Source organism: Pleurodeles waltl, chromosome 5 (genome assembly GCF_031143425.1).
Source record: "Pleurodeles waltl isolate 20211129_DDA chromosome 5, aPleWal1.hap1.20221129, whole genome shotgun sequence".
NCBI lineage: Eukaryota > Metazoa > Chordata > Amphibia > Caudata > Salamandridae > Pleurodeles > Pleurodeles waltl.
In genome coordinates this window covers 792,999,488-793,024,189 of record NC_090444.1, presented here as the reverse complement: position 1 = coordinate 793,024,189, position 24,702 = coordinate 792,999,488, and the positions used below count along the sequence as shown (strand labels likewise).

General features: G+C 41.0%; 1 protein-coding gene across 5 annotated transcripts in view; it reads right to left on the bottom strand.

Moving 5' to 3' along the window:
* Nucleotides 1–24,702, bottom strand: part of NCOA7 (nuclear receptor coactivator 7) — a 934,107-nt gene that overhangs the window by 424,608 nt on the left and 484,797 nt on the right. For 4 of the 5 annotated variants that reach the window (XM_069234813.1, XM_069234809.1, XM_069234810.1 and 1 more), the window contains exon 4: nucleotides 14,639–14,718. In XM_069234813.1, coding sequence (XP_069090914.1) covers nucleotides 14,639–14,718 — 80 coding nt within the window. Of the gene's footprint in view, nucleotides 1–14,638; nucleotides 14,719–22,919; nucleotides 23,322–24,702 lie in introns of those variants that run through there. The other variant, XM_069234814.1, reaches the window with a different exon arrangement.

Below are 24,702 nucleotides of genomic sequence, written 5' to 3'. Positions count from 1 at the left end.
CTTTCTCATGACACACAATGAACTAAGCTAATATATTTCATATGAGAACTACAAATTTCCTGTCTTGTTCCACAGCTAGAACAAATAACGTGACATTGTTAATACTAAAACATGTTTCTTGCCTACAATACAATAGGACATTCAACATTCACATTAAAAGCCTATGGATAGAATCCAGGTCAGAGGGGATCAAATAAACAAGTGATTTTCCATTACTGCTGCAAAATTAATCTTTTAGGCCTAGTCAAGCTAAGAAACCCCTAATATGCATTAATGCATTAATAAATGTACTGCGTACCTTACAGTTCAAATCAAATATGCAAAGTAAATACATTAAATTGCAAACATTATTTATAACATGTTAAAACTAATTTAAATGTGCATTTTTTCTGCACACATGTAACTCACATTAATTAAATTAATTTGATTCAATATAAACACAATTCATATTAATATAACATTTTCAATAACACTTTTAATATGAATTCACATTAGTACTTCATTTAATATGAATGCAAAACTCATGTTAAAACGTAGTGTTTAATAAGAATTGTGGCCAAATGGTTCACCATGATTCAAACATGCACATTTTACAAATCATGTTATTTTCTCTGTTAGGCCTCTAAAGGTAGGTATTTCATCATCTAATGCTAACTTCTATTCCACTAAGATATTAATAAAATTTGATCTCTCGCAAGAGTTTATTAGCAACATAGAGGGTCTATATATTCTTCTTTGAGGTATACGATACTTTCTCATGGACTGAACTTAATTTAGCAGGCTCCACGATGATTAAAGAACACTAACAGCTAGGATTAATTCCATTCATACATCAGCTCACCCTCCTATCATAATAACCTCCCAACTAGATAGCAACAACAGAACTATTAATCTGATAAATCTATCACAGTGTCTTACAAATGGCCACATTTTGACTTGGGGTGAGAGAAAAGACCAATAACTTCATAAAAAGTAATAATGGCACAGTAGGGAATCCTTGCACAAATTAATATGGTTTTAGGACCACAGGGCAAGGCCAATTTCAGCTTGATACACTGAGACATAAAACATAATATTTTGGAAAACAAAGCAAAAGAGAAGGGATTGTATGAAACATTAAGGTTGAAGATGATCAATATTATATGAAACACAAATAGGATATATAGCCAAACGGTTGAATCCATTCTGTTAAAACTATCTATAAATATTGGGCAGGGGAGATCGAAACAGAAAATTGTTAGCATACAGACTCAAACAATTGTTGGAAAGAAATTAATGAATTCATAAGAGATCAGCTTGGTATACAGCACTCTGATGCAAAATCTATCAATACAATTAACTCAATTCTAAACAACAATGTATTCTTAAAAACTGTGTTTAAAGTGTTCATTTGAGTTCTTGTATCATTTACCCATGCCTAGACTGAGTTGCAAATGTTGAAAAATCAATTCAATTGATTTTTGAAACAGAAGCAGCTTTAGCTATTACAGACTTCGGCATAGATAAATCTCCTAGATTAGATAGGTTATCTGTCCAATTCTACAAGGAATGTGTAGCAGATTTTAGAGCTACACTATTAACCAAATTTCAGAATATCAAAAGTTACAGACTGAATATAAATTTTTTGATATAGGCTAGCTAATGATTTATTAGTAAGCCTGGACACCAAAAAAGGCATTAGACAATATATGTTCTCTTATTTACAAGTGATGTGAAGTAGAAAAAACTTGGGCACATCATTTTGCATTACAATTTCTTTTTATGAAGAATCTAAACCGTGCATTAATATCAATGGTCTATTCTAAAGAGGCAGCGAGTGTTATAAAAAATAAAAAAAAGTACTAAACAGGAATGCCCTTTGTCTCCCCTTTCGGTCAATTTAGCCCTAGAATCTTTTGCTATTCGAAATAAAAGCAATTATAGGAGTTATCGTAAGTTGTTATGAATATAAAACTTTGTTTTTTGCCGAAGAAATGCTGTTAAACATTTTTTAATCAGATACTGCCATCCCAGCTTTTTTATGTCTTGTGAAAATGTTTTGTTCGGTTTCCGGGTATGTGATTAATTGGTCCAATCAGGCTTAACCTATTTTGACACCAATTCAGAAGCCAATCTATGAACAATTACAATTTTGCTTAAAGTCAAAGGACACAAAAAATACCTAGGATCAACAATAACAAGGAACACTGAAAATATCATTACAACAATTGTGAAATGATTAAATGATCAAATTTACATCAACATTGCATGGGGAAGGTAAGCTGCATCTTAGTCTCTGGGACAAGCTTAATACAGAAAAACGTATAGTTTACCAATAATTCTTTATGTATTAAATTACTTATGTGAAAGAATTTGTCGTACAAGTCACTGAAATAAACTTTCAGATTTTTGCTTGGGGTGTAAATTACAAACCCATGTTTTCCATCAGAAAACTTAAAGTTCCAATTTCTGAAGAAGTATTTGGTTTCCCTGGCCTTAAGAATTATCACAGGCATTATTTCAGCACAGAGTGGCCGCATGCAAGTGATTCAGAGCTTCCCAGATGGGTCCCCTCTGGTACTGTCAACAATTGTTATTAGCATCTGATACGGCCAAGGTTCAGCCTCACTTCCAGGTTATAGACTACAATACTGAAATTTGCTGTGGGACAACACTTATATTTGCTTTGCTGGTAACAGACTGGACTGGCATGGGATGATTTAAATAGCATACACATCATTTGCAAAGTAATAATCAGTGAGTCTGTACTACTAATCAGTGTTTTCAAAAGACCAATTATTGCAAGTATGCAATTTTGAGGAAAACTCTTATGCCACTAATAGAAGATGAGGACAGAATAGAAGAAATTTCAAACAAGACTGGCAAAAATCTAAAAAATAATAGGGTTTCTAATGGACTACTTCTAGTTTAAAACACCAGCATCCAATATGCACACACTCCTCTTACATAACAGTATATGCTGCTTAACCATGGATGTAACAGTTACATCCTCGGCTGCAGCACTGCTGTGCCAAGGACATAACTGTTACGTCGTGGACCTGACCCACAGGGGGAGCACTAGCATCCCCCCCCGGGGCACACCCCGCCACCAGGAATGGCAGTGGAAGACCTTTCACGGCCACCACTGACCCTGCCCCCCCTCGGCACTCTGATGACATCAGCGCACTCACCGCATGCCGACCTCATGACATGCTGCCGGGGACGTACTTGGGGGGGAGGGGTTTAGGACGGGGGGGGGTAACAGACACAGGGGGGAAGGAAATAGTTTTTCCTTTCCCCCTGTGCCTGTTGTGAATGGATTCCTGCTCGACGATCGCACGCGCAGCCCGCGGTCGTAAAGTAGGAATCCCTCCACTAGGCACCAGGGATGTTTCTTTGTTTATTATGTAGTGGAGCGACCACTTAGGCAATGGTCCCTCCCAGGGAGCGAATGTTACATCCGTGCTTGGATTTCCCCCCCCCCACCCCTGAGGCAAGTTTGGCCAGGGATGGTTTATAGTTTATTTTTTAGGGCAGCAACCCATTGGGCAAGGGTCGCTGCCTGGGGGCAAAATGTTTTTCTAGTTTTGACATCCACCTCACCTCACCTCACCTCTTCACCCCCCCCCCACCAACCTGGGCTAGATCAGCCATTTGTTTGGCCAATCTGCCCCCACGGGGTCAAACCCCCAATGTGCCTAATTATTTTCTAGACCAGTGACCGCTTGGGCAAAGGTCACTGTCCTCTGGGCAATACGAGTTTCTGTGTTTGTCCCCCTGTGGCTAGATCGGTCATTTTTTCGGCTAATCCCTTGGGCAAGGGTCGCTCCCCTTTTGGGGATGAATGTTTTGGCCATTGATCAGTCTTATATTTTTTGTCCCATCTGCCACGGGGAGGAATTAATCCATTAGACAATCCGGGATTTTATTACATATGGCACATAATGTTTTGGGGAGTGACCCAGTTGCCCTAGGTTCACTCCCCTTGAGGGGCTATACATTTTGGCCATTTCTGTCCCCCTTGGTGGCAGCTTGGCTACATTTTAAGACCCATCTGCCCCAAAGGGGGGAAAAAAAACACAAGACACTAGGGAAAGTTTGTGTGTGTGTGAGCTAGAGTTCAGCTGACGGTCAGCGTGTACTTGGTGTGCATGGGCCGGCAATTGGTTGGCAGTGAATGTGGACTGGCCCTTGGCTGGGGGTGTGTGCAAAGTGGCGATTGGTGGGCAGTGTGCGCGGACTGGCGTTTGGCTGGCTGTGTGTGGCTGGCATTTCAATGGTGATTAGCAGAATTCATAGTCTTTTATAATGTGAACTTTTATTTTTTGTCATATGTCATAGTAATGTTTTATTTCTCCTTTTTATTCTAGTGCAGAGATTTTGTTTTTCTTTGGTGTGACTCATACTTGCAGTTTCAGCACTGGCAGATCATGTAGTTGCAAGTGTTTAGAAAGAAAACTTTTTTTTGTTTTACTATTTACTCCAAATGCGTATCAATGACCTGCACAAATGTGTTTTTTTTTATTTTTAGAAATGTAATAATAGCAGCATATTTACCCTCTGTTTGAATGTGCACATGCAAGGGAAATTTTACACACAATGTGTATTGTGTTTTTTTGTATGTAATTTTGTTTTGTTTTTCTTTTCTAGTGGGATATAATTGGTGCTTGCTGTGTCTGTGCTGAGTAGGTGCTGGTGAGTCTAGCTGTCTCCGGCAAGTGAGTGGTATGTACAGTGCAAAGGTCTTTGTGTGCTTTGATTTGATTGACTGTCCCTTGCAATTGCTATATGCCATCAGTTGTACTTTTTGTTTGATCAAGCCACACTTTATTACTTATTTTACACAGTGTTGGGTATAGTTGATTTGTTTGTCAAGTTACTTGTTCTAGTAAGGATCATGGCTAGCCACAGGATGACCGCTCAGCAGGTTGTTGGTATGATCGGAGTCTTTCTCCGACCAGGATTATGAGAATGACTGAGGAGGAAGAGGAAGGCCAGGATTCTGGCAGTGAATTTTCTGTCAGAGCGAAATCAGTTGATGAAGCCACTCAGGGAGGAGAAAATGCCACTTTTAAAGGAAGACACTGATGAGCCAATAGTGCAGCAAGAGGCATCTGGATTGCAGCCTGTGGCTGAAAGGCTTCCTATTGGAAGTGCTGGACTTTGGGATTCCCCAAAACTGGGTGCAGCCGGTGTTACCTGCCTTTAGTGGTGTTGCAGGGTGTAGAGTGAATACAAAAAACCTTTTGCCTATACATTTCTTTCAGTTGTTTATGGACAATGTATTTTTGGGTGAGATTGTTCAGCACAATAATTTGTTTGCTGAATAGTATTTGAGGGACAATAGTGCAAGACTTAGGCAACACTCTAGAGCTACCAGGTGGATTCCACCAAATCTGGAAGAGTTGAAGAAATTCTTCGGATTCACTTTTTTTGACGGAGGAAAAATGTGCTTCTTTTCTTCAGTTAAATTTAATGTTTGCAGGAGATTCTGGGTAAGAAAACTTTGGGGGATCCATTCGAGTCACACCTCCCTGGACTCCCTCGGGTGTCTAGTTTTCAAAAATGTCTGGGTTTGGTAGGTTTCCATAGAGGACAGCAGCGCCCAGAACCAAAAACGCAGGAGGCCCCCCCTTGTAAAAACAGGTCGTTTTGTAATTGATAATTTTGATGTATCCATGTTGTGTTTTGGGCCCTTCTCTATAGCGGGCACTAGGCCTTACCAAACAAGTTTGTGGCTCCACTCAGATTCAGGTACTTTGCAGCACCGAAATGTGAGGGGAAAGTGTTTTTTTGCCCAATTTTGAGGGCTGCAAAGGATTCTGGGTGACCAAACTCAGAGGGAGCTCCACAAGTCACCCCATCCTAGATTCCACTAGGTGTCTACTTTCCGAGAATTTACAGGGTTGGTAGGTTTCCCTAGGTGCTAGCGGAGCTAAAGGCCAAAATCCACAGCTAGGCACTTTCTCCCCTCAGATTCCAGAGCTTTCCATCACCAAAATGTAAGGGAAAAGTTGTTTTGCCATAATTTTGAGGCTTGCAAAGGATTCTGGGTAACAGAACCTGGTGAGAGCCCAACAGGTCACCCCATCCTGGGTTCCCCTAGGTATCTAGGTTTCAAACACGTACAGGTTTGGTAGGTTTCCCCAAGTGCCGGCTGAGTTACAACCTAAAACCAACATCTAGGCATTTTCCAACAAACACATCAATTTTCAATGTAAACATGTGATGTGTCCATGTTGCGTTTTGGGGTATTTCCAGTTGCGGGCACTAGGCATATCCACACAGGTGAGGTACCATTTTTATCGGGAGACTTGCAGAAACACAGAATAGAAAAATAAGTGTTATTGCCAATTGTCTTTCTCTACATTTTTTCCTTCCAAATGTAAGACAGTGTGAAAGAAAGAAGTCATTTTGAGAAATGCCCTGTAATTCACATGCTACTATGGGCACCCCCTGAATTCAGAGATGTGCAAATAACCACTGCTTCGAATCTCCTCATCTTGTGCTTATTTTGGAAATACAAACGTTTCCTCGATACCTATTTTTCACTTTTTATATTTTACCAAATGAATTGCTGTATACCCAGTATACAATGAAAATCCACTGCAAGGTGCAGCTCATTTATTTGCTCTGGGTACCTTGGGTTCTTGATGAACCTACAAGCCCTATATATCTCTGCAACCAAAAGGGTCCAGCAGACATAATGGTATATTGCTTTAAAAATTCTACCATAGCTAGAAAAAGTTATAGAAGAAAACAGATAGAAACTGCTGTTTTTTTTTCCAACTCAATTTCAATATTTTATATTTCAACTGTTACTTTCTGTAGGAAAACCTTGAAGGATCTACACAAAGGACCCCTTGCTGAATTCAGAATGTGGTCTACTTTTCAGAAACGTTTAGCTGTCCAGGATCCACTATTGGTTTCACACCCATTTTTGTCACTAACTGAAAAGAGGCTGAAAGCACAAAAAGAAAAATTAGTAAAAATTAGGTTTGTCCCAGTAAAATGCCAAAACTCTGTTGAAAAATGTATTTTTCTGATTCAAGCCCGTCTGTTCCTGAAAGCTGGAAAGATAGTGGGTATATTTAATAGCCCCAAGTGCCTCCGGAGTGACACTTTGTGGCGCAAACCACTGCTCCATATTTACTAGGAGGTTTAACGCCACATTTTTGTGGTGTTGCGCCTCCTTGTAAATATGGGCCTTCTGATGCAGTTTTCAGTGTCAGAGGGGTGTGGAGTGGGTGTTGCGAACTGCAACACCCACTGCTTTTGATGCTGCCTCAGATTTGAAAGTTGCCGTAAACCAGAGGCAGCAACAAAAACGAATGTAATCCCGGAGGGTGGGGGGGCGGTGGGTTATAATGTCAAAATGAGGGGAAATGCCATGGACGATTGTTTACGTGCAAGAAGGGATACCTTCCAGTACATAAACAATCATTCAAAATGAAGTTTTTGTACTTATTTTGCAGCACACAAACGTGCCAAATAGTCATTATAGATTATGTGCAGGAAGGGACACCTTCCGGCACATAAAACAATCTATCTCCTCAATGCAGACAACTTTGCACAACGGTGCAAGGATGCCTGCGTTGGCACTAGGCAGCTTAATTCAGCACCAAATGCAGGAGTGCGCTGTATTTCTGTAAGTACAGTGCACCTCTGCGTTTTTTAAAGTGGTGCAGCGCGGCGCTTCCATTTTTGCCGCAGCACTGCTCTGCAACACCAAGATAAATCTGGGCCAGTGATTTTAGCACCACAAACCCTTTGTTGTTGACATTTGCAAGAAAAAAAAACATGTGCTTTCTTCTGCAGCACTTCATCCCATTCCCTCCCCCCCCCCGCCACAACAACAGTTTTAGCTGTATTTTGGCTAATTTCTTGGCCTCCTCCAGGGAAACCCACAAACTCTGGGTAAAACTTTAGATGTTGGGAAAAGAAGACACAAATTTGGCATGGTTGGCTTATGTAGACAGAAAGTTATAAGGACCTAAGCGTGAACTATCCCAAATAGCCAAAAAAGGCTTGGCACAGGAGGGGGTAAAGGCCTGGTAGCGAAAGGGTTAAAAAAAATAGAACAACTGGGAAACTGAACTCTGAATTCAATTCCCAAATACCACTGGGTCACTCACAAAGGAAGCGTTTAAAAAAATCAGTCCAGGCTGGGCAACCAAGAACTAAAAAGATCATTCTACATAATTATTGACTTTTTTTTTTTTTTTTAATTACAGTGCTGCATATTTAAAGTTCTCTCAAGTTAACCTCACAAGTATGCTACATACCGGCCACACAGGAGAACTTACAGAAAGCGTTACTGCATATTTCTCGGTAGTTTATAGCACATGATTGAGGTACATTTTATAATGGTCCTCTTTTGAGACCTATACCCATCTCACACTGCTCTAGAAGAAATTGCTTATAAAATCGATGAGGGCAGCAAGGTGCTTGCTACTCCATAGAATGAAGTCTTCCTTGACTGTCTTGTCTGATGTTTGGTTAGTGGAAATGGCATCTTTCTATTTTGCAGAAACTTCATCAGTGCATTTTGAAATTAGAAATACAGGGCCCGTAGTTGAAGCATCGTCAATCATGGCTAATGTCAATATGGTCATTTTATTTTCACTTACAATATTATTCCACGGCTGAATTCCAAAGAGCTCATCTCACTATGTACCACTGTGCTGCTTTTGACAAGGTGACTGGAATAATGGTTTATATTTTCATAAAACAAAAGCTATTAAAAAAAAATGTAAAGGTAAAAAATGGTGCCCACCCAAAGTCTAATACTGGCTTTGGCATAATAGCAATTCCTGTTATATTGTGAGCAGCCTTCACAGCATGGGGGTGTAGCCCCTTGCATAGCGGCGGTGAAAATATCTGGAAACATGAAAGGAGTCTCTGTTACAATGGCGATACAGGAACACGCAACTGAGACTCGTGTTATAAGTGCAAACGAACACTTGTTTATTTAAAGTACCATTAATGGCCGAGTTTTTTCAAGCTAACTGCTCTTATTTGAGGGACCTTGTTTACATTTATACAAAAATGTGACGTTTTTATTTGATAGAAAAGAGTTCATTCTTCCGGAAACTGCTGAGCTGATGTTTGAGCATATAATTATTGTAGTCCCCAAATAGATTCATAAATATGCGAGTTATATGGGGAGCAAAAATACCTATATTGAAAAGACCCGTAGTACAAAAATGACAATATGATAGGGACCACGGAGAAGGAAGGGAATGAGTGTACAAGGGGATAGATGGAGATAAGGGGATAGATGGAGATAGTGGGATGGGACCAAGTTGCACTAGGCCGTGGGAGAAGAGAGTTCGAAAATGTTTGCAGAAATCACATACCAACTATTCTTTTGGGTGTACTTCAGTTACTTTTGGCAGAGTAGAAGCCAAGCTTCTGCAAAGATCGGAGACAAAGCCCAAGGCTTTGCTTACTCTTTGTATCTTCTTGCACATTTTATTGCTAGGTTTAATTTTTTTGTATTTTGTCATGAAAGAGGCTAAATGAAAATATTCCATAAAGAGGCCAGTTAGACAAAAGGAGTGGCAAGGAGTGCACACAGCTTGGCATCTTCCTGCCCAGGTTGTGGTATACCAATTGCTTTACGTAAAAACCTTGTGTTTATTGTGAAAGGTTGAAAGCAGGGTATAGATTGGTAAGCAATGTAAGGCGGCAAGGATATGAAAAGTGTAAGAAAGGGCTTTCTTCCGGGGGTAACGGAATCCAGGTCGTTACCACGTAGATAGCATAGATATTAGGACTAGGATCAATTGGGGAACCTGATGACCGTATAAGTAGGCTGAAAGTCACGTCAATGTGAAACCAGACACTAGGTCTTACTCTGACAGGGCTTTGTTGCCTTTAGTGCCAGAAGCCACTTTCACCTATGGCTTGTTCATGACTCGTGTGGATGCATTTATTTATCTCTTATGCCTTCTGCTGTCTGAGGCCTATCTGAGCCTGTGGGTGTCAGTAACCTAGAAGGTTACCTTGGCAAGGCCAGTAAGATATGCAAATGCCCCGAGATCATGAGCTTTCTGTACATTTTTAGTTTTTCCAGCCTGTTTCCTCCAAATGGATTTTCAGTCATTAATAAGCACTGAAAAATTACTTGGAAAGGGTTGGTGAAAAAAATTTAAAAAAGGAATGGAACTTCGAAGAGAAGAAATATTTATCGATTGTTTTTGTAAAGAGCTACCAACACCCTCTCTATTTATTTAAAAAACGATGTGCCATGTGAAAATGATTAGTCTGCCTTTAATACTTAATGGCTTTTAGTCCAGGGGTGTGGAATTTATTAAAATATCTACTTGTCCATGAGACAAGTTGCTTCATAAATCTACTTGTCCTGTAAAAAAATCTAGTTGTCCCTATGGTGCCATGTACGGCGGCTACTAATTACGGCAGCAATCTCATTATATTGGAGCTCTGATAATAGCTTCCTTGACTATGCCAGGGCTAATACTATAGTAGGGATTGAATGCTATCAATTTCCTTAATTTGCAACACTTCCACAAATCTACATACTGGGGCTGGAGGTAGTGATATACTGTTGTTGCAGGGTTGGAATGCCCTTTGGAGTATGTGCAAACCTAATTTGCATGTTTTACGGCTTTTCAATAGCTCTTCGCTGATCTTTCCCCTTACTGAGAAAGGTTGGAAATTTACTCCTGAAAAGAGCAGAAGTCAAACTTGTTCCAGGCTTGGGAGAAAAAAGTGGTTGGAGGGAAAGCAAACTTATAAATTGTAATTGTATTTACATTTACTACCCCTGATGAGGTGTTGAAGAGCTTTTCGAAGAGTAGCACGCTACTCTGGAACCCAAAAGGATTAGTGGTGGGATAGTTAGAAAAGGGAAATAGGAGTACAGATTTTAGTTGATTTGAGCAGACGGATATGTGGGTTTGTTAGTAGGTTTGAAAAGAATAATGGAGGGATAGCAGAGGGAAGAAAACAGAAGTGTTACTTGGGAGTTTACCTTAATACGATGAGGCTTGGGATGAGTAAAGGAGAGATGGAGGAGGAAAGATTCTGGTGAAAGGGGTTAGGGAGATCATAGTAGGAGAAGGGGTTTTGGATGAGTCAAAGATGAGATAAGTGAGGGAGAATATAGTATGGTTGTTTGGGAGATCATAGTAGTAAGCTGAGGTTCAGGTGAGCCAGAAGCGGTAGAAGGAAGAGCTTAGGCATGGTTATTTTGGAGATCATAATAGTAGAATGGGGTTGGGATGAGTCAGAGTGGGGATGGAGGATAGATTGATAGAGGTAAAAGGTGATGGAGGAGACAGAATAAAAGCTTACAAGATAGAATGTTTCATGTTTAATATTTGTTTTCCTCTTGTACAGCAGTAGTAAAGTAATGAATAGATATGTAAATACATAGTAAGGGAATATATGTGTAAGGAATATAATTAAGGATATAATATTTTGAGATTTTAAAATGTGTTGAATAAACACAGTTTCAAGATTAGCAATATTTGAGGTTATTTGTGTACTTTTCTAGCATTATTTTTTATCTTTCCTCAATTTTCCATAGCGAAATGGTTGCTGATAAAACAGTAAGGATAACATTTCCTCATTGTGATAGCTAAAATGAAAGTAGGGGTTCATAAGTATCTAATCTGACAATTTATCTAGGAACTATGCAATGACCAATGAACATTTTAAGTACAGAATATACACATATATATGTTTACATAGACACATACATTGTAGACATACTTGTATGTACATTATATATATATATACACACATTATATATATATATATATATATATATATATATATATATATACACACACACACACACACATCTACATTTAACTGCGAGTAAATCTACATTTGTTAAATAGGCTTAAAGAGTATGTATATATTTTATTATTATGAAATAGTAATTATACATGTTGTTTAAAGAAACACAAATACATAGATATACACATATTATCAGATTATAAATGTTTACCAACACAGGCATGCAGTCCATTACCGCTTGGATATGGTAGTTATGAAGCAAAGAGTCAACTCCTGAGTAGTCTTCTGAAGACAGTTATCCGTGAATCTTGTATTTCGGGGTAACGAATTCCATAGTTTGGCCGCTTGAACAGAGGAGGATGTACCACCCATAGTCTTTCTTGTATAGTGGTGTTTTAAGGTGGGGTGCCAAATCTGCAAATGCTCAACAGATTTTCACTTGAGCAAATCTTAGCACGAGCAAATCTGCATGTGTAAATACAGCTCACAAATATTTTCAAGGAGTTCAATTTCATGGTCTATTTGTGTAAATTCTTGTGAATTCATGAAATACTTAAATCTGCAATTTTGCAAAGACATTTACCCCGAGTGCACTTTTTGGGACTTACTTTGATGATTCAGCCTTTAATTAGGTCTGGCGTTAACCAAGACCTTTTGCTTACATGAAAATTCTATCTCTATCAATCTGTTGGCTGGCCTCACTGTAAGTGATAGGAATCTGCTCTTTCACAAGGAGCATATAAGCACAAAAAGTAGTTTTGTTCAGTGCCAAAAACTATTGTGGCAATGTGTGCTCTTTTTGAGACCCAAGAAAATGTTTTGCTTTTGCCAATGTTTGTTACAATGGTGAGGCAGCTCCCACAACAATAGAGTTTTATAAAAGCCATGTCAAAACAGGACAAAAGTTCACAAAACCAATAGACTGATCATCATTGTCTGGCCAATTTTTTTTGCCAATGTTGGTTTTCTATGTTTCCCATAATCTTTTTGGAAATTGTTACACTGTTCTTCTATTATAAATATTTTTAGGAAATACTAGCATGCATCAACATTTTACTAAATGATACTTCAAAGAAATGGTACCTAAAATGTCACAGTAGTTTAACAAAAGTTTTTTCTAGTTGCATTTTTTGTATATATTTTATTTTGAAAGCAAAGAATCAGCAACCAAGCTTTCAAGCTTATGCAAATATTTGCATTTAATCAATCAGAGTGCATTTTGGGAGCATTATACATAGCCTCATACTGTTATACTTTGCAAATGTGAGTACACATTTTTTTTTACTGGAACCACTATCAGTAGTGCAGTCCAGCTTATAACATTTATTTTGAGCGCTCACCCTAATAATAAAAACTCTGCAATAATGAACCATAAATATAAGTTCTAATAGCATAGACAAATGGACAGAAATATTATCTCAACTGCAAACAATTCCCTTTCTTCTTTCATAAAGTGGTACTACAAACTGGCAGCCAAAGAGTGTGCTGCAGGGGGTTGTGCCTACTTGTCCCAAGGACAAAATAGACATGAAAACGTGTTGTCCTTGACCCCAAATAATATGTCCTGGGTGTCAGGCCATGTGAATTACACACCCGTTTAGTCAGTTTTGATGGAAAAGTTGCTGAAATTTCACCATGTTCTCGAAAGAGGATTAATCCTCAACATCCACTGTAAAAGGTCAGGCTTGGGTGGCACGCCAATAAGTGACTGGAATATTTCCTGGATACTTCTTACAGCCTCTGGCCTCTTAGCAAACTGAAGTAAAATACTAATCTGACCTACTATTACAAAATTTACTCAAGGGAGCAAATACCCCATTTTTATAACCCACCTCTAAAAGCTGAAATCGCTTACCTGGTACAACTGAAGTAGAGGAATTATGCCACGCCACTTTCGAAGTTCAACAACAACCACTATTCACGACAACACTATGCTCAATCCCTTTGAAAGTTTAAAAGCCACTACAGACCTTGCTAACACTTCACATGCATTTCGCCTCCATATTGCTTAAATCCTGGGTCTACTGCTGGCATATAATTCACACAAAATCGCCCGCCCAGTACCAAACTACACTGCTTGGGCAGAACACCTTAATACCCTACCTCCTAATGTTCATGATGCGCCTTCCTTAATCTTCGTACCCATTCGCCAAACTCTTCTGCCATGTGACCCTAATTGCCATAACCCCCAGATTCATGAAACAAACAAATGAAATCCCTCCTCCACAGTGGGTGGTTGAATGTGTGCAACAAAAAGCGTACGGCGCAAACCAGAGTTTGATTTTCATAACTAGAATTATAGTCCGGGCCACTAGAATTATGCAATTGCACGGCTGCAACGTTTTTAGCCTAATTAAAGATTTGACACATAATTCATTATCAGCCGCATAATTTGCAGATTTTTAAAAGAAGTTTGTTTCTACTTCAAACGTTACAGAAAAAAAGTAGCAACACGTATTGCTGCACAGTAGTAGGCCGGTTGCAAAGGCTGACTGGTCACTTTTCTGTTGCTTATTGCTATATTTGGTTGTTAAACTGGTACTACTGAGGTGCAAACACTGTCCAGACAGTGTTAACAAGTGACAAAGTAATGTAGTAATACTATCACAACATGTGCTGCACGACACCGCATAATTTGCCTTTTCTTGCCGCATAATTTATTCAACCCTGCAACATAATTTGGCCCTCCACTGCCACAATTCTAGTGACCTTGATTATAGTGGTGATCCTATCAGAATTCATACGGACTCAGAACAGCCACAGCCATGCAACAGTTAGTCACATAAAGTAGTGTGTTTCCTGCCAAGAAATCAGGCGTCTGATATTGAAGAATAACTACCGTAGGAAAATTAAACGAAATGCAAATAAATATTCTGTGTTGATAACTTACTGTGTATTCGGTGGTGCCAGGCGGTTTTTGAATAACCATTTTCTTCTCTTTCCTTTCATTGTTTTTGGTAGGCGGGTCATCTAACAGGAGACATAACGAAGACATTTAGTGTAAATTAAACTGTGTGCTTTCGATTTAAAAGCGTTATTATGGTTTAGAATCCTCACAAACGCAATACTTCAATGTCTTCAATTGAATATAGCTGCACATTTTATATTAAAGGGGCGCACAGGTTATGAAATAAACGAGGCGTGGATTAGCCAAAATCAAGTATATTTTAAGCTTAAAGTAACTAAAGTAACTCAATTACAAAAAAAACAACAACAAAAAACACACTCACTAAGACAAAACAGGGCCAGTTTATGACAAATGTCTGTCACCCTTTTGTGGGGTTTGACTATAACATGGTCATAAACAATAACATTTCTTCACACACAACTTACAGCGAATAAATAACATGTATACCAGTTTGCATATAAACTAACAGATTAGTGAAAAATTCAAGTCACATCATGTTTCACTAAATTCCATTTCAATGGATTTTTGGCATTCAATGTTCAATGCACCCTGTGCATTCTGGCATCCTGAACTTCTCTTCCTGTTCATAACATGCACATGGACGGTGATCTGTGGCAGACTGTTGAAATCAAGCATTTGCAATGTAATGGGTCTCTCGTTTGCTCGAGTTAGAGCTATTATCATTGTAAATTCCTAAATGGACTTTTCTTGCCACATAAATTAAAAATAAAAAGTAAAACAGTTGACATAAGCAAGCCGATTCAAAGCGCTACAGCCGCCATGAGCATGAGCACGAAGGAGAGACACAAAAGGAAAAAGAAGTTCGCTGGCAGTCAAAAGTATCCGCAAACGTGCAATTATCCATGTAACATGGTCGATGACCAAAGCAGTAACAAAACTGCCCAAAGGAATGACTAACAAAGCATTTACCAATGATAATAAAGGATTTTTGAAAGGCAAGACCATGAACAAGTGATAGTGACGGGCGTGCTGTCGGAGTGATTATAGGCCCACAAACAGATTACAACAGGCCGGAGCGCTTGCGCGCTCAACCTAAAAAGGGAGGTATACCTCAAAATCGTAGTTGTACAGAGAAATCTATGGGGTGGGTGGGGAGTGGGGGACTTCTGAAAATTAACTGCTCAAAGCCTACACTTTCAATATGTTCCTGGGCATACTCTTGGCTCCCTGAACCTTTAAATAATCAGCAGAGCAGAAAACATAAAGACCCTTAAAGGTGATGTTTCATTATTTTCCATTATTCACAACACCTGTATTAATCTGCAAGGGACATGAATGTGTATAGAGTGTGAATTCCCTATTAAAGTTAGCCATAGTTAATGTAGGCCTCAATCTAAATGACTCATGCAAAGACAAAACATGCTCTTCCTGCTGTGAATTTCTTTCTTTTGTTTCAGGAGCCAAGCTGTTTATTAACTTGCATCATTATGTTTAGTTTCTCTGTGAACGTTTATTTGTAGGTGTTCCTTGGAGAGCTGAATAATGAACATCGGCACCTGCAAGAAGAACATGCTGACTGCACTATAGCATACTACTATGATATATCTGATGATGGTCATACAGTAGAGACTTCCATTGTACGATGGCTGGGAATAAGGCTGAAACTGTTTATCGAAGAATGTTGGACCCTGATTGGTTTTCTTCATGGGAACTTTTAGAAATTGAATCTCCAGTTAGCAGTTATATGCACCCTGCCTAAGTAGGGACCACAATCCGAGTCAGGGTAAGTCAAACTGAACAACCTAAATGAACCTGTGCTCATACTCTGGTAGCTTGGTGCAGAGCAGGCAGGCTTAACATAGAAGGCAATGTGTAAAGTTTTGAACAAAACGAACACAATAATCACAGGAGGTACATCACAAAAAGACTCCGCGCAAATGTAGAAAAATAAAGCTTGTTTATTGGCATAAGTTATGATCAGAACGACAGATCCCATTCATCAGTTAATAATTCACTTTTCAGGATGAAGTAAAGCAAGGTTGATAAGTGAAGAGGTGGTGCCAGGGGGCCCTTGGCATGAGTGTGCATTGTCTCCACAAAATATTGTAATGTCCGAGGTGCACTCTTGGAGAGTGGCTAAGTGTGAGGTTCCCAGGCGTGGTCATTAGGAAAGTAGGCAGGGACCACGGGGGAATGTTTAGGCAGAGGTCAGTGATACCAGGGGGAAGTCACTGCCACAGCACTCAGAAAATGAGCTAACAGCAAAGCGTAGAAGCCACTCGGGACCTTTGATGAAAGTGGGCAGCCAAGTTCAGCACAGCTGCTCGAGGTTGTTGACCAAAGAGAGCAGCTGTGTTTAGCAAAGCCACTCGGGGTGATTGGTGAGCAGGCAGCAGAATCCAGAAAAGCTGATTGGGGTGGTTGAAGAAAGTGGTTGACAAAGTTCAGTTCAGTAAGGCCGCCAAGGGTGATTGAAGAAAACAGGCAGCGAAGTTTAGCAAAGCCGTTCAGGGTGTTTTTAGAAAGCAGATGGCGAAGGTGAGAAAAGCCGCTCAGGGTGTCTGTACAAGTTGGTTGGTGAAGTCCAACAAAGCCGCTCAGGGTGATTACACAACATAAGCAGCAAAGTAAAGGTGAAGCCGCTCGGAGTCACTCTGGGTGTTAGACCTGGCATCTTTTGGCGTGTTTCCCTGTCTTTTTGCCTTCTGACCTCCTGTATGGTATGCTGGACTAAATTTTTGCTAGTTTATTGTCTCTGCGCACTTTACCACTGCTGATCAGTGCTAAAGTGTAAATTGTATTGCTGATTGGTATATCCATGATTGGCATATTTGATTTACTGGTAAGTCCCTAGTAAAGTGCACCAGAGGTGCCCAGGGCCAGTAAATCAAGTGCTACTAGTGGGCCTGCAGTACTGGTTGTGCCACCCACATGAGTAGCCCTGTGAACATGTCTCAGTCCTGCCACTGTAGTGTCTGTGTGTGCAGTTTTAAACTGTCAATTCGACCTGGCGAGTGTGCCCACTTGCCAGGTCCAAACCTTCCTTTTTACTACATGTAAGACACCCCCTAAGGTGGGCCGTAGGTAGCTCCATGGGCAGGGTGCAGTGTATTTGGAAGGTAGGACATCTATTGGTGTGTTTTACATGTCCTAATAGTGAAATACTGCCAAATTCGGTTTTCACTATTGCAAGGCCTATCTCTCTCATAGGTTAACATGGGGACTGCCTTTAAATATCTTTAAAGTGTAGCTTCCCATTGTGAGCAGAAAGAGATATGGAGTTTGGGTGTCTGAATACAATTCACCAACATTACCATGCTTGAGGGAGAATGTTATGCACTTTAAAACTGATTAGCAGTAGTAAAGTGCTCTGAATCCTAAGTCAACAAACAGATAAGGCAACAAAACAGGAGGTAAAGGTAAAATGTCTGGGATAAAACCACCCTAAGGATGCCAGGTCTAATCTGAAGCATTTGGAGTGGTCTTTCACTGAAAATCTGTATTGTTAAAGTGTGCACTGCTGAGTTAGTTAGATTTAGATGCCCTTGTCATTGTTCTCAGAGGGGACTTCCTTTGCTTGTGCCCGAAAGAATTAAGAATCCTAGGCAAACCCATTTTAACTCAATTGGCTGAATCTTCATTTGATTCTGCATTTTAGAGGCATTACTTCCTGACATCACCTGCTTGACTTCTCCCCAATTCACTGAAATGCTTAGTTTAGCATGTTATGGAACTTTTCTTCATTGAAGCTGAGGCTGCTTAATTTGCTTTATGACAAATGTAAGCGGTTTGTCTTTGTATTTGATGATCTGCATTGAATACTAAGCTATGAATATTTTGAATTTGCAACTTTGCTAACCTGCTGATAAACTTGTATGGTTTGTAAAACTAAGACTGTCATCACTGTGGGCCAGATGTGCTTTACTGCAACCCGCTGTACTTGATTTCACTCCCCACTACGGGACTCAGGGTCCATTCGCTCGAGTGCAGCTTGTACTTGAGTTTTGCACCAACAATATACGCACTGCAAATCTTTTGCATCGCCCTCATTAAGAGTTTGGCGGTGACTGGTGTGCTACATATTATACCCGATAAAAATCAGACTCCGCTGATCAAATTTATCGGGTGCAATAATTATCACACAATTCTGTTTTTTTTGTTTTCTGAATAATAGGAAATAACACAGATTTAGGTGGATACTGACCCAAAATCAGCATCTTCCAGTATTTACTGGTCATTCCACCCCTCCTCACTTCCACTAATAAAAGTAAACATGTTTCATATGCAGAAATATATCCAATTGGTGTGATATTCATCTCAAAATCCACAATTCTGATACGCGAGGCAACATTGGTTACTGCAGCTCAGTTCAAGGTCCACTTGGATCCTTGACGCTTAAACTAACTAAGCTTTCCTGTGGCCTCTGCTGCCCCACATGCTCCAACCTAGTTTGGCAAGAATTAAAGACAGACCATTGAATTTTTTCTGTAAGAAAACAGAAAGAAAAATAACCATGTAGTCGCTGAAGTGTATAATATAAAAAATAAATAAAATAAAAAAAACAGAAAATGTGTGATCAGCCCCAGCTTCCCTGCTTGACCAGATTGTGTGATTCACTGGAAACCTTATATTTCGTCATGCCTCGCTTCTTCATCATTACAGCATCTTCAGATACACAAGTTATGTATGTGTATTGTACAAAAACCTGTCATGTTTGATTTAAGATTAAAATTGTGCCCCACACACACACACATATATATATATATATATATACATATACACACACACACACACATACATACACACACACACACCCACACCCACATAAAGGTGCACAACAATTGACGTGCCTCTTAGTTCACTCATGGCATTGATGTCAGGGTGGTAGGGTGCATGAACCTTTCTAATTTTTTTTAAAAAAAATTATGATGACTTAATAAATTCCTCTAAGTATAGTGATATAGTCTGACATAATGTGGGGAAGCTCTTCTACATGTTTATGTTTGTTAAATTAGGACTAAAAATGTTGTAGGACTGTCGCCTGTATCCGCGATTAGCGAGGAAAGGTCCTTAGTTGCACCTTGGGTTTGAACACATTGGCCCATATTGTTTAGTGCTTCCAGTAGGAGATGGGTTGAGAAGTTCCCCCTGCAGAGTGCCTGACCCCACTCTCGTCGTGATTTGTGGCATCAGATCAACAGTTGACAGCCAGAGATAAGGAAGATCCGAAAGGAGTGTTCTGGACGTCCTAGGCACACCCAGGGGTGGGGGTCTTAAGCAGGATGGGACAAGCTATAAGCCCAGAGAACCCCAATCGATCCCTCTTTGTTTGTGCTCTGGTCTGTGCTTACACAAAGCGACAATTTCCCACCAACCCATCACCTAGATTCCTCATACCGAAGGATTTTTGTTTTTTGCCTAAAATGAGGTAAAACCAAATAATACAGTTACGTTTATGGCATCTACAGTCGAATTAAAGTTGGTTTAAACTTACCTGCTGGCTTGAGGTGAAGGGGGTCCTGCTTGTAGCCTTTGCCTTCTATCTTTACCTGGGGTTGCTAACATCATTGTGTCTTCATTTGCTGGGGGTCCTGCGACATGTTTTTATCATGGGTGGCTCTCCCTGGTTATTTGGCATCACTCCGAGTCCTGATATGCTCCGTTGTAAAGAAATAAAATAATGCATATATTTTACAGCGATGTTTAAAAAAAGAAGGTTAGGCCAATTTGCTCAAAAAGTTAAGTCTAGGAATGTTGTCATGATGTAAAAGTTTGCAAGATGTTTTATCACTTTCATATGGTTCTAATGTCTACCATGTCTCATTTCTCACAATGCAAAGTGTGTCTCCAAGATACTGGGAGCAAGTTAAAATTGTCAGTTGTTTCACCTGTAACTTCAGGAGGTTTAAGGCTGATGTAATAAAATAAGCTGCTGTCCAACACCAACGGTGTGAAAAATACCCGGGTGTGCGCACCATACAAACGTATGCAAAGGCACCAAGCTGTGACCTTTGCAACGGGCACTTGTGGGCTACTCCCTCCTGTCCCATCCAACCACATATTCTTCCGCCATGAAGAGCGACTTCAGTGTGAAAAGATTATTTTTAAATCAGGCCCTAATAAGATAAACACGTGTAGTGAGGTGATAGATCGTGCAACAAATGGATAGGCAGGGCTCACGGTTTAGAAACTTCGACTGTGTTTCGTCTCCTCTCACCCCTTCACTGGCCACTCTTATTGCTGGCTTTTGGATAAGTGCAAGAACTGTCTCTGCATTCCCTGGGATGGCTTCTATTCTGTGGACAATTCTGGTTTAGTACAGCTTTCACTTTCCGTCAGCTGGCAGTGTGAGGCAAACGAGAGGGAGAAAACTAGGCTCGCAGCACAATTATTTCGTAAACTTATGGAAGCAAAGGAATGCGTGAGCAAGCATTTAATCACAATACTGTTGTCATAAGGTGCAGCTCGCCACAGGCCCTCAGAGTAGATTAAAGGGCGGTGAACGTGGCGCCAAATCTTGGGATTCAGCAGTTTATAAGTAAACCAAGCGACAGCACGCAGGGGAGCGTGGAATGCCACAAATGCAGAGGTCAAAGGGCATCAGAAGTTATACACTGTAGATAGCAAAAACCCACTGTGCCTGAAACCCCCAAAAGTGTGATTATTCTGTGGTTGGAGCAAGCATCATCAGACGATAGGTTGCGTAAGGAATACTAATGCACAGTGGCGTAGCGTGGGTTGTAAGCACCCGGGGCAAGGCAAGTAATTTGCGCCCCCTAACCCGTGGATTTTAGCACTCGCGAGAGCGAGCGCGCCGCCCCCCCCCCCAGATGTTGCGCCCGGTGCGGCCGGCCCCCCCTGAACCCCCCACGCTACGCCACTGCTAATGCACGCCAAATAACCAGCTAATCCCAAAGCTGTCAGCTAAATCCTTGGCTTGAGAGGGACCCTAAAACCAGTCCTCGTTTTCAGTCAGCAGCATCAAGTATCCTGCTGATTCTAGTTTCACTCTTCTCATCAGGGGAAGCTAGCAGCATTGCGACAAGTGTCATGGCGCTGGCCCAGGTAGTATTAGGGGGGCTCTGGCACCAAGTATGGAAACCAGGACAACGAAGGCACTGTCCTTGTTTGCATGAGGGCCAACGACAAGATAACATTTGTTAAATTGTAAATTAAAACACTTTCCAGGTCTGTCAATGATGGACACTACAGGGTGACAGCGACCACGAAACTGTATGCTGCACAAACGTATAGTACTGAAACGTATGTTTCACCAAGACTCGACATAATATATCATACAATTGTGAAATTCAGGGCGCTCAGGTTTCCCATGTCCATGCAAGAGCAGATCATCTACTCCATGGGCTTGTTTTCCGTTCTAAAACTAGTAAACGTAGTCATCATTTTATAATACTATAAAAAGGACTGCACGCTCCAGGATGCAAAGCAAAAAAAAAAAAAAACGGACTGGATGAGTTTCCACGCACGGGACTAACTACATTGAGAGTTCCGATGTGTTAATCACAATAAACCTCCGAACCGTCGCGAAATGGCGCTCCCAATGGTTTACTGGAACCTACAAACATAAAGTATTTGAACAGGACCGTGTTAAAATGAATATCTGGAAATCATTGTAAAAAGATGGCAAAAACACTATTTTGCAAACATAAATCGGAAAAATAGTAACAACAAAACTGAGTTGCCGAAATCCAAAGCACTGGTAAACCACATAAAACAAAGCCCTCTTCATGTTTTATGTAAATAAACCAGGCTCGTAGCGGTAACCAAAAATTGCATAAAGCATGGCCAGGCGAGTATTTTCGCGGCACTCAATTTAGACAAATGGTTGACATAAGAGATGGGTGTTCTCTAAAAGTCGACGTGGATTGAAACCTCCAGCTATTATCCACGATGAACCAAACATATTTAGCGTACACTTAAGCAGCAATAAACTGACATTGTGACTCAATTAAGCACAAAGTGCTCTCAAACAGAGCAAGTCAGAGTGCGGAGTCGTTCGCCCAGACCTGAATTACTCTTGCATACTGGGACTTGTAGTCCTTACTGTATAATCCAGTAGACCACAAATCCTGGGGCGCAAAGAAAATGAGGATGACAGAACAAGCCTAAATCTTGCTCTGGATGAGCGTCTAAGCATGGATCTAATAAACCTAAGAGCGCATGCACAGTGAAATACATTCCTGAATACACACAGCCTGCTGGCCGCGTTGAGGGAGGAACAATAGCAACCCACCTAATTGCAAAACGAAGCTGTAAACCGTTATGGAAAGGAGGACGTTACCTCGCAGTACGTCGGGGTGGTAACGGCAGTCGATAGTCCAGAAGTAGCACTCTCGTGCGGGGGGAGGAGCTCAGCAAGAGCCTCCTGGGCTGCAGCCGAGCAGGGATACTGCCGCTGCAGATGGTGGCTGCGCGGGGCCGTGTCCGAGAGAAGGCCTCCCCCACACTCCCCGCTGCTGGGCTCCAAACGTCGGTGGAGTCCGAGGCGGACCCACCGAAACCCTCTGCAAGGATCTGTCCAACGTCGAGCACTGAGCGGTCTGACTGGGGCATCGGCGCCTCGGTTTCCGCAGGACACCCATCGCAGAATTCATCAGATCCGTGGACACACTCCAGGGCGAACATCTCAATTCTGTGAGCGGAAGTGATTTTTCTGCACCTCGCACAAAGGATGGTTCCATTTAAAAACTCAGTCCTCGGGAGCACGCCTGCTGCACGTATCCAACACATTCCAAGAACGATTATATGCTCCTCCCTCTGAATCCTATTAGATGAATTATTAAATTAATCGTGTTATTTTTGTTGTTGTTTTTGCTTTAAACAATTAAACTAATTGTAGGAAGATTTGGGGCCTGGAAGGAGATTGTGGATTTGTTAGAAGCAGAGCGCAGCCGCTCTCAACTCCATGGTCGAACTGCATTAAAAACGGTATTTGATTGTGAACTGTGGGCAAAGTGGCCGGGGATTAGTTGTCAAAGAGATGTCTTAAAAAATACAAAGTATCCTGAAACTCTTCTTTGGTATTTCACCTTCAGGTAGAGGTGAACTCAGTAGTGGTTGGTGCAGTTGAGAACAGTGAATGTATGTTTAATGCTATGCGGTCCCAGTCTGTGACAGGAATCACTGTAAATACGCGAGTCTTTTTAATTTTTGCAATGGGGGATACAAGGGGGCCCGTAAGCACAGTGCCCTGGTTTCCGAGCTCCTGCGTGAGGTTCGTCACGCCACTGGTAATACCTAGACATTACTTTGTGCAGTTTCTTTTATATAGTCCTTTAAAAGCAAACACTCCACAGCTCAGCTGGTAACTCTCAGCAATCCCACTTAAAAATAATTAATCTGTGTTATCACGCAGTTTCAAGGGAGTCCATCAAGTGAAGCCAATACAGGCTTACAACCACCCTTTACATTTGCAGGTTGAACATGTGCACACATTTACATTTCTTTCAGGGAAGCAGGCACCCTGGCAAGAAGGCTTGTTTCGCTGTCTGCCACTGTAGGGAAATGCCTCCCATGGCATGGTTAACCCCAAACATTTTGCCTTTTGTTGATGGCAGTTATGATTGAAAGTGTGCTGGGACCCTGCTAACCAGGCCCCCAGCCACCAATGTTCTTTCCATAAACTGTACCTTTGTTCCCACAATTGGTACAAGCCCTGGCACCCAGATAAGTCCCTTGTAAATGGTACCAAGGGCCCTGTGGCCAGGGAAGGTCTCTAAGGGGCTGCAACACGTATTATGCAATCCCGGGGACCCCTCACTCAGCACATGCACACTGCCTCACAGCTTGTGTGTGCTGGTGAGGAGAAAATGACTAAGTCGACATGGCACTACCCTCAGGGTGCCATGCCCTTAACCCACTGTCTGTGGCATAGGTAAGTCACCCCTCTAGCAGGCCTCACAGCCCTAAGGCAGGGTGCACTATACCCACAGGTGAGTGCATAGTTGCATGAGCACTATGCCCCTACAGTGTCTAAGCCAAACCTTAGACATTGTAAGTGCAGGGTAGCCATAAAGAGTATATGGTCTTGGAGTCTGTCAATTACGAACTCCACAGTTCCATAA